This window comes from Sinocyclocheilus anshuiensis, unplaced genomic scaffold (genome assembly GCF_001515605.1).
Source record: "Sinocyclocheilus anshuiensis isolate Anshui unplaced genomic scaffold, SAMN03320099.WGS_v1.1 scaffold598, whole genome shotgun sequence".
In the NCBI taxonomy this organism is placed as follows: domain Eukaryota; kingdom Metazoa; phylum Chordata; class Actinopteri; order Cypriniformes; family Cyprinidae; genus Sinocyclocheilus; species Sinocyclocheilus anshuiensis.
The window spans coordinates 490,960-504,241 of NW_015547660.1; the positions used below are offsets into that span (position 1 = coordinate 490,960).

General features: G+C 39.4%; 2 protein-coding genes across 3 annotated transcripts in view; one reads left to right on the forward strand and one right to left on the reverse strand.

Annotated features, from left to right (window-relative positions):
- Positions 1 to 5,130, reverse strand: part of tgfb3 (transforming growth factor, beta 3) — a 31,370-nt gene extending 26,240 nt beyond the window's left edge. For both annotated transcript variants that reach the window (XM_016504493.1, XM_016504492.1), the window contains exon 1: positions 4,438 to 5,130. In XM_016504493.1, the coding sequence (XP_016359979.1) occupies positions 4,438 to 4,783 (346 nt within the window). In that variant the 5' untranslated portion in view covers positions 4,784 to 5,130. The remainder of the gene's footprint in view (positions 1 to 4,437) is intronic.
- Positions 5,131 to 6,794: 1,664 nt separating this feature from the next.
- The window catches only part of ift43 (intraflagellar transport 43 homolog (Chlamydomonas)), a 39,856-nt gene continuing 33,368 nt past the window's right edge, over positions 6,795 to 13,282 (forward strand). Inside the window, exon 1 of the mRNA XM_016504494.1 lies at positions 6,795 to 6,890. Within this exon, the coding sequence (XP_016359980.1) occupies positions 6,828 to 6,890 (63 nt within the window). The 5' untranslated portion in view covers positions 6,795 to 6,827. The remainder of the gene's footprint in view (positions 6,891 to 13,282) is intronic.

Below are 13,282 nucleotides of genomic sequence, written 5' to 3' on the forward strand. Positions count from 1 at the left end.
CTCGTCGTGCCTAACAACGCCCCTTAGCTGTTATAAATTCACTGTAAACCATGGCTTCTTGGGGCTTATATGCTTTATTATATTACAGACAATCATAAGCTTTAATCATTTTAAACGTTTGTTTTGTGCCTCTTAAATTACTTTCATCATTTTTAAATGCCGAAATGCACTTTATAATGATTTTTTAAGGGGTAGTGGTATTTATGATCTGTAATTTTATACAAAAAAAACTGCTGTAACCAATATGGATGCCTTTATCATCACAGCAAACATTTTAGAACACAACTTTCAATAAAAAACTTTTATCAAAAGTCTAGAAGCCAAATGAAACATCTTTATGCCACAGAGAGAAAAAAAGATGCATGTATAAAAATACTGCAAACAAATTCATCCACAATACTACAAAAAGAGCTCAGTGGATAGTTACGAGGAAAATGTTTTAAAATAAAACCTGAAAGAGTTGTCAAAGCTTCATGTTGGTGACTCTGAAATCACGTGACTAGTTTAGTTTGTTTATATCGTCTGTTTAGCGTTTTTGTATTAGGTCTTATGAAAGTTGCGTTCACTAGTAAGAATCATAAACTTCTGTTAGTCAGAGCTTATTCTCTGCAATAATCCAAAATGTAATGGACAAATCCTATTGGGGGGTTTTTTGTGGCAGGAACCAGAGTGATATGAACTTATGAGTCGGCATACAAAAATGCATCACTGTAGTGCTCTATGCCAGTTTGAAGATCGGAAAGTTAAAGGGGTCATATGATGCTTTTTTAAAGATCATTATTTTGTGTATTTGGTGTAACAGAATCTGTTGACATGCTTTTTCTCGCGCTTCCTCTCGCTCTCTCTCTCTCTCTCTCGCGCTCTCTCTCGCGCTTCCTCTCGCTCTCTCTCTCTCTCTCTCTCGCTCTCTCTCTCTCTCGCATCATATGACCCCTTTAATAAACTGCTAGCTAACAGGACCTCCAAATGGTTTCCAATATGATTTCTCCAAAGGCAGAGAAATATCATTACCATCACACCTCCTTACAATATACCAAAATCCACTGGAAAGCTGATTAAATATCTAATCCAGGAAGCATAGAAGCGTACATTTCATTTTTCAAAAGTTTCCCTCACTGAAGAATCAGCCTATTATATTCAACAGCCTTTAAAGTCCAGAACTGTAAAGGTTAAAGCATTTCCAAGCACCAAAGCCTACAGCCATCACAGCAGATTGAACGCAAATCAAAGCAACTTTTAAAGGCCAATCAAGACAAGAACATCGTGTGTTTTCTTTCAGGTCCTGTGCTGTCTTTTTTCTGCTTCCAAATGGCAAGTCCGAAGTGAAATGAGGTCATGCAGTAAATATTTTGAGTGCATTTATCAAGTAATCCAGGAAGGATAGAAGCGTACATTTCATTTTTCAAAAGTTTCCCTCACTGAAGAATCAGCCTACTATATTCAACAGCCTTTAAAGTCCAGAACTGTAAAGGTTAAAGCATTTCCAAGCACCAAAGCCTACAGCCATCACAGCAGATTGAACGCAAATCAAAGCAACTTTTAAAGGCCAATCAAGACAAGAACATCGTGTGTTTTCTTTCAGGTCCTGTGCTGTCTTTTTTCTGCTTCCAAATGGCAAGTCCGAAGTGAAATGAGGTCATGCAGTAAATATTTTGAGTGCATTTATCAAGCGCTGTATAATAGGCTGTGACCCACGCTAAGTGACTGTTTGACTCTTGCGGTCGGTTATTTGAAGTGTCTTTGAGCGAACGTGGAATCCCTCAAATAAATGACACGACGGCTGAAAGGCCGCAGACTGCGAGATGAGATAATGTGCAAAAGTCTGCTGCCGACTCCAGCGCTCACGTGACGAGACACAAGAGAAGAAGAGAAGGAAAAACGTGCGTGTTTGTGTGTTTTGGCCAGCAAATGCGATCTCTGTTTTGCTTGGAAATTACATCACCTTCTTACTATTAAACATATCAGAAGGGCCTCTTTCTGCAGCTCTGATCCTCTCTGGCGGCCGCGGCCGTGATTTCCAAAAGCCAGATACAGTTAACCAGGAGACTGTCTGTCACTATCTGCTAACTGGGTGTTCCTCCGTCAGTAGAGAACATTTTCTGGAAAGTTGACTGTGACGATGGCAGTTCAAGGGTTTCAGTGCCAATCAGACAGCGACTGGAGGTGCTGCTCCTGGTTAATGGATAGACAGGTCTGGAATGGCAAAAATGCTTTCCAATGATGTCCCGCAGTCATTTTTGTATGCGCCGATAAGAAAGCGTAACCTGTTGATGCACTCAGAGCCACTGCTGGGACGCTTGGAAAAGCACGATGCGTAAATGATTCCACACGGCGCGAGCATCCAAAACACAGCGCATGAAAAAGCCATTAGTTTAGCTGATGTGAATGGAACGTGAATATACATTACTCCATCCCCGCCACGTTCTCCCATACCGCGCTTGCTGAAACTGAACACTGCTTAATGGAAAGAAAAGAGATCCTGTCGCCAGTCCGGTGTGGATTAGATTAGATAGACTTTTATTGTCCCAAAGGAAAGTTGTCTTGGACACATACAATCCAGTGACTGCTGCTTAGATAAGTAACACATACACAACACATACACAAACTGCTATCAACCAACCAGTTGCACACTACATCATACAACACACCTGTAATCGTCATAATAATAAGATTCAATAAAAAAAAATATATATATAAGTCTCAGTAAAAAGCATAATACAGGACTCCCAGTACTCAAAGCATCCCCTTGTTAAGATTCGAAGTTCATCCATCTTATTCCTCAACAACCTTGCGTTACTCAGGATCATAGATGGCAGTGGGGGTCGATTACCTCTTTTCCGTAGCCGTGAATGTTCCATGTTGGCCTCTTTGAGAGTGGCTGGACAGACAAATATTATGGATGCGCTTGAGTGCTAAAATTCTTTGTCTGTGCTGCGGGATGAAGTCTCCAGCGGGGCGTTATCTAAAAATAACATGCTGAGCGTTTGCCATAGTGGTGTGGGGAGATAATCATTTAATATGAAGCTCCTAAAATATACATTTATATGTTGCAATCACATGCTGCCATCTTATTTCCAAAAAATTATAAAGAAGGGTGTTCAAAAAGGACAAATGAAATTAAAATGGTCATGTATAAATCTCTTTACAATCCTAAAAGTTGACTAACTAATGTGCATGTATAAGCTTTCAAAATTCTTCAAGTGTTCCTTTCTGAGAAAACAAAAGTTGACTCCTTGTCTTGCACTCACAAGCACACGTCATATTTTGTCCAATCAGATGCTCTCTAGAAGAAAGCCCCTCCTTCTAATACCACCTGCCACCAACTACCAACAACAAGCAGCAAATCACAAAGAATCACAAAGAAGACTATGCATGTCAAGTGTTACACTCTAGAAATAAAAAAGATATTTGAGACAGTTCAGATCAGAAACTTCTGGAGAAACTCTTTCTCTGAGGAACGTTCCAAATGGAACTCATAAGTTCCTGCGAGAACTTGGGTTAGTGGTTCCTCCAGTACACTCTTAAAAATAAAGGTTCTTCATTGGCACTGATGGTTCCATAACATCCAAGGAATCTTTCAATTTCATAAAAGGTTCTTTATAGTGGAAAAAGGTTGTTCAGATCATTAAAATGCTCTTCACACTAAGAAAAATGGTTCTTTAGGGAAAAGTTTTTTGGGGGGGGGAACCCCTTTAGAAACCTTTATTTTTATGAGTGTAACAACACCACAAGAGAAGATCTTGAAATATATATAGAAGTTTATTTAATTCAGCAAGTTCTACTACGAAGGGTAAACAGCAGTAAAATGCTGATAGGACCGTCTGGTTCTGATCTCACTGAATCCCATCAGTTCTCCAGAATCTCCGTGCAATCAAGTGTGCTAAACTAGGAAGACATTCCCACTGTGTCCTCAAATAATCTGGGGCCCGTCTGGACTTGGACAGGACCCAGAGACACATGGAAAATTGGTGGGAATCGTTTTGCACTGACCCTCCAATGAACGAACAGACCAGACAAACCATGCGAATGCTTTTCAGATGTCAAGTTTTTCCATTTATGAACAAACTGATTAAAGCCTGTTTGGTGAATCTCGTCATGTGAACAGCTGCACTATTATCACCTGCCTGCAGCAATTTATAAGAACTTAAACAGAATTACATTATATAACTCTCGACAAATGGAACTGCTTGTCAATGCTCAGTATTCAAATATTTCTTGGTGAATTTAGTGAATGCTCAGAAATTCTTTAAATTGCATTGTTTATGTCTCTAGATATCAGCATTGGCCTTTAGAGGACTAGATCCATTTTTTTGTTTCGTTTTTGCATTTATATGACCTCCTGATCTATTTCTATGGTTATTTTAAAGTGTTACTATAAATACGGAAGGCTCAATTCTGCCCGGTCTCCGGTGTGAGACCTCCTCGTAGTGGACTTACTGTTTTCAGGGGAGCCCTGGATCATGTTGAATTTGTGTATCTCTTTAGCGTAGTATTCGGTCTCGGTGTTGTCCTGGCCGCAGCTCTGATGTCTATCTCGCCCTAACTCCTCCAGGAGTTCCCTAGTGCTGTTATAGAGGGCCAGCACTTGATAGTGCACCTGACTATGGCCCAGGGTCTGCGGCGGGCTGGTCAGGCGCAGCTTGCTGAGGATCTGACCCCGGATGGCCTCCACCCTCTTCTTCTTGATGTGGTCGATGTCCACCGTGGTGCAGGTCGACAGAGAGAAACTCATGGTCACACTGTTTAAGAGAAGGAAAAACAGCAGTCCTCTGCTGAAATGCATGGTTTGTTCTGTACACTTGTCAGTCTAGTAAACACAGTTCCAGTTCAGCTGAATAGGTTTAAAAGGATAATGAGACTAATTCCAGGTTGTCCTCTCTATGGGCTGGATGGAGTTCAAGTGCTGAGCCTGTTTTCTCCATAAGATTCCATGCTGCAACCTTATTCCATAGAAGCACTGCACAGTAATCCCATAACATCCTTAAACATCCATCATTGGCACTCTGCAAGAAACCAGACTTTCAGCATAGCGTTCCCCAGCCGCATTTTCCCCTAAACCCAGCGCTGTGAAGGACTTTTCTGTGGAGGACCTTGCTGTCAGACGCACTCTCTCTCTCTCTCTCTCTCGCTCTCGCTCTCTCTCTCGCTCTCTCTCTCGCTCTCTCTCTCTCTCTCTCTCTCTCCCCCCGTTTCAGCTGGTGCGCTGGAGTGCCAGGCTTATTTCGCTCCCGCTGCGCTTTTATACTCGGAGCCGGAGTGACGTGTTCGGTGGGCGGAGCTTCCTCCGCTTTCCCATTCATGCAATCGCTTTATATAATAGCTAACGCATAGAAAATGTAATTGCACATTACGTAACCCAAAGCGATGGAAACGAGTAGAATATTTTAGAAATGACTGTGCAACCCTAATTATCCAAACGCCAAATGTCCTCCTCAGTTGCACACAGACGCTCAGTCTGACCGCTGGGTTTGTAAAGTTTGTGCGCCTCCTGCTGGAAGTTTAGTCTGATTTCAAAATACCAACATGAGCTTTATACCAGTTCTATATCTTAACTTTAGGTCCCACTTTATATTAGCTGGCCTTAAACCTACCCATACCACCAGACCTGTCCCTAACCTTGCACCACAATAACAGCAGAAGTGTTTAGCAATTCAACATGAACACAATAAGTATGTAAGTACATAGTAGTTAAGGGTGGGTTAAGGTGTAAGAGATGGGTCAATAGTGTAATTATATATATGTAATTACAGAAATAAATTACAGATGTAATTACATGCATGTATTTTTAAAAATATAAGTGCAATGTAAAAACATGTATGTACACAATTAGTGCATTGTATCAAATGATTAATTTAAATGTAATGACATAGTAGTTAAGGCCACCAAATATAAAGTGGGACCCAATTTTATGTAGGGGGTGAGTTGAGCCAAGTTTTACTTACGGTGTGTTTAAAGCGAGCACATAACAGTAAGGGGTCCAACTTAAATATGCACATAAATTTCAGGATGTGGTGCTGTGCATCCTTGGGAATAATCACTTTGGGTCTAAAATAAACTGCTTTCAAAATATGGCTTTCCAAAAAAAAGAAAAGGAAAAAAAAGTGGTTTCTTCAACTCGCTCCGCAGTGTTCAAGTTCAAAACAAAGAACAAAATCAAAGTCTAAAATGAATTAAATATAATGCACAACTACAGTAAAACAATACTTTACAATCATAAGAACAGTTCATCCAGCAGTTTAGAGCAAACATCATGCTAACAGTATAGCATATGAAAAGCCGTGTTTCTGAATGACAGAACCTAGTGATGCCAGCCATGTAGACAGAGAAGAGAAGTGGTCCAATAGCTGAGCCCTGAGGCACCCCAGTAGCTAGATGTTGTGACTTGGACACCTCAGCTCTCCAAGATACCTTGAAGGACCTGTCTGAGAGGTAAGACTCAAACCACTGGCGTGCGGTTCTTGAGATGCCCTTTGCCAATAGGGTTGACAGGAGAATCTGGTGGTTAAATTCATATGTTTACATCAGAAATAAAGGTAGTACAACAAATACTACCATTATGTATCAATACTTTGCGTTTAAAATAATAAATCATACTTGTTTTGCATTGCAGTAATGTAAATATGAGCATTGAATGTCTTCAATGCTCGTGAAATTTTGTAATTGTTCTAAAACAAGCTTCATTTTCTTTTAGCAAAATGTAATTTCTGATTTCTTTCGTGTTCATTCTGGGATGGAGTATGAGCAGCTTGTTGTTGCTAGATTTTCACTATGATGATGATGTTGGTTAGGTTGCCAGATCAGGCAGAAGAGCTCGTCAGGCCGCTGAGATGATGAGCGCTGAAGACTCTCGTCAGAGGAAATCATCTTCATCACTCAGCAACGCAGCAGAGGTCAGTTCTCATTTTACTGATTGTGTGCATCTGAACTGAAGAACATGGGGTGTCACGCTCCTTTGCTTTAAGGCAGGGGTGCCCAAACTCGGTCCTGGAGGGCCGGTGTCCAGGACCGAGTTTGGGCACCCCTGCTTTAAGGGGACCCCTGTATTTCTTCACACAATCTGGTGACCTTAGTTGGGTATGAATGTGGTGAATGACAGAATATGAACAGCTTTGATACATGTCTGCTTTACCAGTCTATGCAGTAAGATGTCGCTTATCTAGTAGATTATCACATGAGACACGTTTATAATAAATAATAATAAATGTGCTCCATGCGTGAATGAATAATAGGGATGTAGACTAACAATATATTGTGTCCCAATATTTTGCAATACAAAATGCAACAATATGTATCATGGATAGTTCACCCCAAAATGAAAGTTTAGACATTTAATTTAGGCTTTTATTCACATATATAAACCTTGATTGACACACAAACACAAAGAGCACGTTGAATATGGTAAATCCAGAAGCTCACACATTTGAGCTTCCATGTATATTAATTATTAATAAAATACATTATTTAATCAAATATAACATTTATAACTAGTTAAATTTATGTAGTCAGGGATAGAGTGCAAGCATATGTGTCTAACATAATTCTGGCTATTTAGTTAAGCAGAATAATGAATATTTCTAGTCTGGTTAATGAACTATACATTTGGTAAATGTTTATCACATGTGTTACAAGTAACAATATAAAAAAAAACCTTACCATTTAAACTTTTTTTGTTTAGAGTATTGTGAGAGTATCGTATTGTGAGATCAGTGTATAAAAGTGAATCATGACATGAGTGTATTGAACACAATGATCTGTCATTCTTTTTTCTTTTATGTTTTGTTACCATGTAGTGCTGTATTTTTTTAAATAGGGAAATCAGTTTTGTTGTACTGCTTAATAACATGCAAAATAACCTTAAAACCCACATTGAAAAATATCATAATGGGTGCCTGATAAAACCCGTGATATATTTTTGCCAAATTTTCCATATATATATTGTCAATTTTGAATGTCTTAATACATGGCTAATTAAGCGTGCGTGCAGTGAAAAGCCTGTTCTCAAGGCGAGTAAGGCAGTATTTAGGTTGTGAGCGCTGGTTTATTTTGGTGTGTGCTATTTTAAGGAGCTTTTACTCAGTGAACTTTCTCCCTTACACATTAACTAAGGATTGTTTGAGGCATATTTGCTGAGGTCTTGCAGCATTACTGCAGGGCATCGGCATCCGTGGCATGCCATCTTTGGTTTGTCCCCAAGAGCGCTGAGAGCCGTACATGAATTCTGCTCGGAATTCTAGCTATGTTTTTTTTTCTTTCTGTAAACTTTCCAAATTAGGCTGCGTTTTCCGATGTAAAACCAGGATTCTCAAGTCCCCTGTGACCTCACATCTACATGAAATACATTTTTCTGGCATGAAGAGTGACGGGCCTGTTTTCCTGGCTCCTTCTTTAAATATGTATGCTTCACGTTCTAAACATTGATCCTCATGCTAAATACTGGGATTGTTCACTCTTTGATCACCGATCATTGATTTTAAGTAATTGATTTAAATAACATATACTCAACAGTTCTTTCTGGTCCTTGAATCTGAAATATGTGGTTTGTTAATATAGATAATGTCTGTTTGAAAATTAGTTTCGAGGTTTTCAGAGATGTGAGCTCCAGACCGTCAGTTTAGCGCTCATGAACCCGCTGAGAGCAGCCTCACCTCGGCCAGATCTTCTGGAATTTACTGCTGGCTCTGATGTCTCTTTAGTGGTTTAACATGAGATATAATTCGTTTTGGGTAAATCTAATGGCCAGTCTTTGATCTCATTAATCTATGATTTGTTCCAGAGCAAAGAGTTTTCAAATAGCAAAATCTCATCACGTTATATTTTACATAGCCTAACTTTAATGTTGTATATCAGAGTGCCTTCTTTGTATTTTTGACTGAATTGCCTAGCAACTTTGATAATGGCTATTGTTGTTTATTAAAGCTGCAGTCCGTAACTTTTTTTGGTTTTAAAATGATCCAAAATCAATATTTTAGCAAGTACATAACCAGCCAGTGTTCAAAACTATCGCCTTACTTTAGCCCGATTCACAACGGTCAGCTTATAATAATGTTTTCTAATTTGAGTGTTATGGGTAGGTTTTCATGGGAAATTCGAGCATGGCACTGCATCATTACATCACGTCTGTAAACAAAAAGAAGTTGTCCCGGCTACTAGGCTATCGCATGTGAGGATCCTGCAGGTGGCCGATCGTTTATAGCCTTTTCCTCACAGCAGCTAGAATAATTAAATGTCAAAAAATCATTTTGATGGCGGATTGTAATCCAGAAAGGATTATATGAAACACATGAATTAAATTAAATTATATTCCAGTTTTAAATGTGCTTCTGATTTCAGATAGCCTGGGATTACACAAGATTTGTATTTTAAAGACAACCAATTCGAAGGGAGCATAATTTGCTTTTTGGGTTAAAATAATTTCTTAATATGAAATTCGAAGAGTATGACAATTAGATTAGACTGTGCAGAAATTGAAATCTACACAAACAGTACTCATAGTCACGCAATGCTAATAATTTCTTGGTATGAAATTCGAATGGTATGAAAATTAGAGATTAGACTGTGCAGAAATTGAAATCTACACAAACAGTACTCATAGTCACGCAATGCTGATGTTGTTAACATTAATAATCTGAGAATAAAGTATAACAATAATAATAATTTGCAAGGTTTGATGTGATATGAGCTAATCGATCGTTAGATTAAATCACCATTGGTAGCACAATTTATTGTAATGCCTTTTTCCTCAGTTGGTCAGAACAAACGTGGCAGACTTGTTAAGATGACAATATCCGGTGAAAATGCTTATTTGAGTCATATATTCCAAGACGTAGGCTAGAATCTGTGAATACAAAGTACAATATCCACACCGGTGTGGTGAATGACTGCCACACATACTCCTCAAAACATTAGATTCATCCGCGCTGGAGCCGTGCCGGAGCACAACCCACGCAAGGAAGATAATTCCGCAAGTAACTGCAATTTTCAGGTTTTCAAACAGAGATGGCGACAAAGAGGCAAAACTTACGGACTTCAGCTTTAAATATTATTGTTCAATGAATAATATCTTATATGAATAATACTAGTATTTAATTAACAATAATATTTAGTATTGAGAAGCGGTGTGTGTGTGTTAGCGATGGTTATTTTAGTTACATTGTTCCACCACTAGATGACGTTAAGAGTGTTTTTATGAGTCAGTTGCCAAGACTTTTATGTTGAAAAGGACCGAAACAAGGTTGTAAACAAGGACATAATTTTTCTTACTCACAACACAACCAAATACAGAAAAGCATTGCAAGTAGCACAGACCACAAAGGAAACCTTATGAAAATTAACCTTGGTTTTACAACAAATAAAACCAAAAACCATGGTTACTATAGTTAAACCATGGTAACCACAAATTAACCATGGTTTTCTTATAGTAACCATGGTTTTTGGCGTATTGATTACCATTTGTATAATCACAGTTGTACAAATACCATATGGTTAGTGATCAGGATGTTAAAATAAACAAAAATTCTCATTGATAAGCATGTCCCAGCCAGGTTCATCGCTTGTTGCAGTTCCCTTAAATATTTCTGATGTGGTCTGTGCATATTTGCAGTGCGTTTCTGTATTTGGTTGTGTTGTGGGTATTTGCAGCACACGTGTTGTCAAACTGATGATGTTTTCTTAATTTGCTGGTGCTTTTTCTATTTGCATGCGTTTTTTCATTTGCAGTGCGTTGTGCTCTCTCGGCCACCATAGTACGACAAAGATACCGCTTTCCTCGGTGGACATTCAGACTAATGTTATATTGTGAATATGAGATTGAGCTAAAGAATGAATGCTGTATCAGATGCAGGTAATCACACTCGCTCAGTCAGCCTCTCTCTCATAATACTCTACTCTACTGTACATAATTCAGTGAAATACATTTAATTAGAAATTTAGCTGCAAGCAGCAATTAAAGGGATAGTTCACCCAAAAATTAAAATTCTGTCATTAATTACTCACCCTCATGCCGTTCTAAACTCGTAACACCGTGTCCTAACTACATGCGACGCGACAAGCCATTTGTCTGTCCACACCAGATGCGACAACACGAAACGACAGAATCAGTCAAATATCACAGCCAATCAAAAGCGTGTGTGGGCGGGCTCTCTCTGGAAGTGCACTGCACTCGCAACGAAATGGATAAGTTTCTAATCTAATTCATACATAGTGCCAGCGGAGGCCACTAAAAACAACAAAACATGCTAGGGCTGGGTAAAAAAAAAATAAATAAAATAAATAAATTTCTCGATTTTAATAGATTCTCATTTTTATGAACCAATATCGATTCTTAAATCCCAATCGATGCTGTTTTCGTTTGATGAATGCACAGTACATATAAGTGCGCCTCCCATCCAATAAATCGCAATGGGCTAAGCTTTGTGCGTTGTTACATTTGATATGAAACAAAGTCTCAGATTTCAAATTCTGTCAATTTTATTAGGAAATTCAGGCAATAAATACCGTTTTGGTGCTCTTTAATGTGGCGTGATAGATCTCTGTAGACACCTCAGATCAAGCGAAGCGGCAGCGCAGTGAACTGATCATCTCTTTCACTTTACTAGTAGTGGATACTCCCCTGTGCGTAATCAAAGGCATAGCTGACTGATGTTAAGAGTGTACTTTCAGATATTTAAAAAACTGTGCAAGACTCGTGACAGTTTTATTTTTGTTCTGGAGCTGATGATCCTGTGCTCTGCTGCCTCACTGGAGCGCACTCGCCACCAACTGGACAGGGGTGGGAATTACAGTTATAAATTACAATAGCTCACCCTCTGTAATCTGTCAAAGTGACGGATGGCCTTCAGAGTTTTCCGTCACTGCTAAAAAAATTCAGTAAATGACGGAACATTTAATGCGACCTCTGATACTGAGTGACTGATACCATCTTTGTCATGGAAAACGCTTGTTGGTTTGCATTGTGTTCGCAGTTTTGACGTACTTGTTTGCTTTAATTTATTTAAAACTCATTATTTCTAACTTATCATTCAAACTCACTTTAGACACGTTTAACTTTGAGTAAAGCACATAATCAGTACCTCAGATTATCACTGTCATATAGTTTCCATGTTGTTCCAGCTGCTTCGTCACGGAAATAGAAACCGTTTCTAAAATAGAAATTTTGCGTGTCACCGTCGCGGCTTGCTAGGACAAAAACTCAGATTAACATGGAAAAGATACCTTTCAAAAGATTCAAAAGTTATTATCATAAACATGAGTGAAACTAATGAATACAATCGGTGCCATTGCACCATCGGTGCTTGGCCCCTAATAACAAGACACTAAGGGCCAGATTTACTAACAGCTTGCGGCAGCGCAAACCACTTTTAGCATTAAAGGGGTCATATGATGCGATTTCAAGTTTTCCTTTCTCTTTGGAGTGTTACAAGCTCTTGGTGCATAAAGAAGATCTGTAAAGTTGCAAATACTAAAGTCTCAGGGTGCTTTCACACCTGGCCTGTTGTTTCGGAACCTGGCGCATTTCCCCCCTTAGCTCGGTTCGTTTGGGCATATGTGAACACGGCAATCGCGCTCGGATCCGCGCCAAAACAATCAGTCCGAGATCGCCTGAACGAGGTGGTCTCGGCTCGATTGAAAACGAACTCTGGAGCGGTTCGGTTGTAGTGAGAAAGCAATCTGATCTAACGGACCAACGAACCAGGCTATATCACAATTTATGATGGGTAATTACGTAAGCTCCGTGAAAAGCATTAGTTTTGTTGTTTTGCTAATACCTCAAAATGAACCCCCCATTCACACGGGGCATCAGCATCAATGCCTCTCGTTTACTTTGAATGGAGTGACGTCAAGCGTTGGTGAAATGAATTGTGGGTCCGTCGCGTCGCGTTGGGTCCATTGCTCGTGGCAGAAGTTGAAAACTTTTCAACTTTTCAAGCGCCATCTTCTTTGTAGGTGCATTTTATAAATGTTTTCCCGATCAATCCTGGACTCCTGCTCAAAATGGTAAATTATTATAACGACAGCTACAAAAAAAAAAAACAACAGTAAGCCTGCAAAGCTGTTATCGTTCCATCCTGATGGATGACATGCGTGACAGCTAAGTGGAATGTATTAGGGAGTAAAAAAAGGCCGATACCGATATATCGGCCGATTTTCTTTGTGTATAATATATATGCCGTATACAGTACGGCAGCCATATCACCCTGTAGCCCAAGACGGGTTGCCCATTGAAGCTAAGCAGGGCTGAGCCTGGTCAGTACCTGGATGGGAGACCTCCTGGGAAAACTAGGTT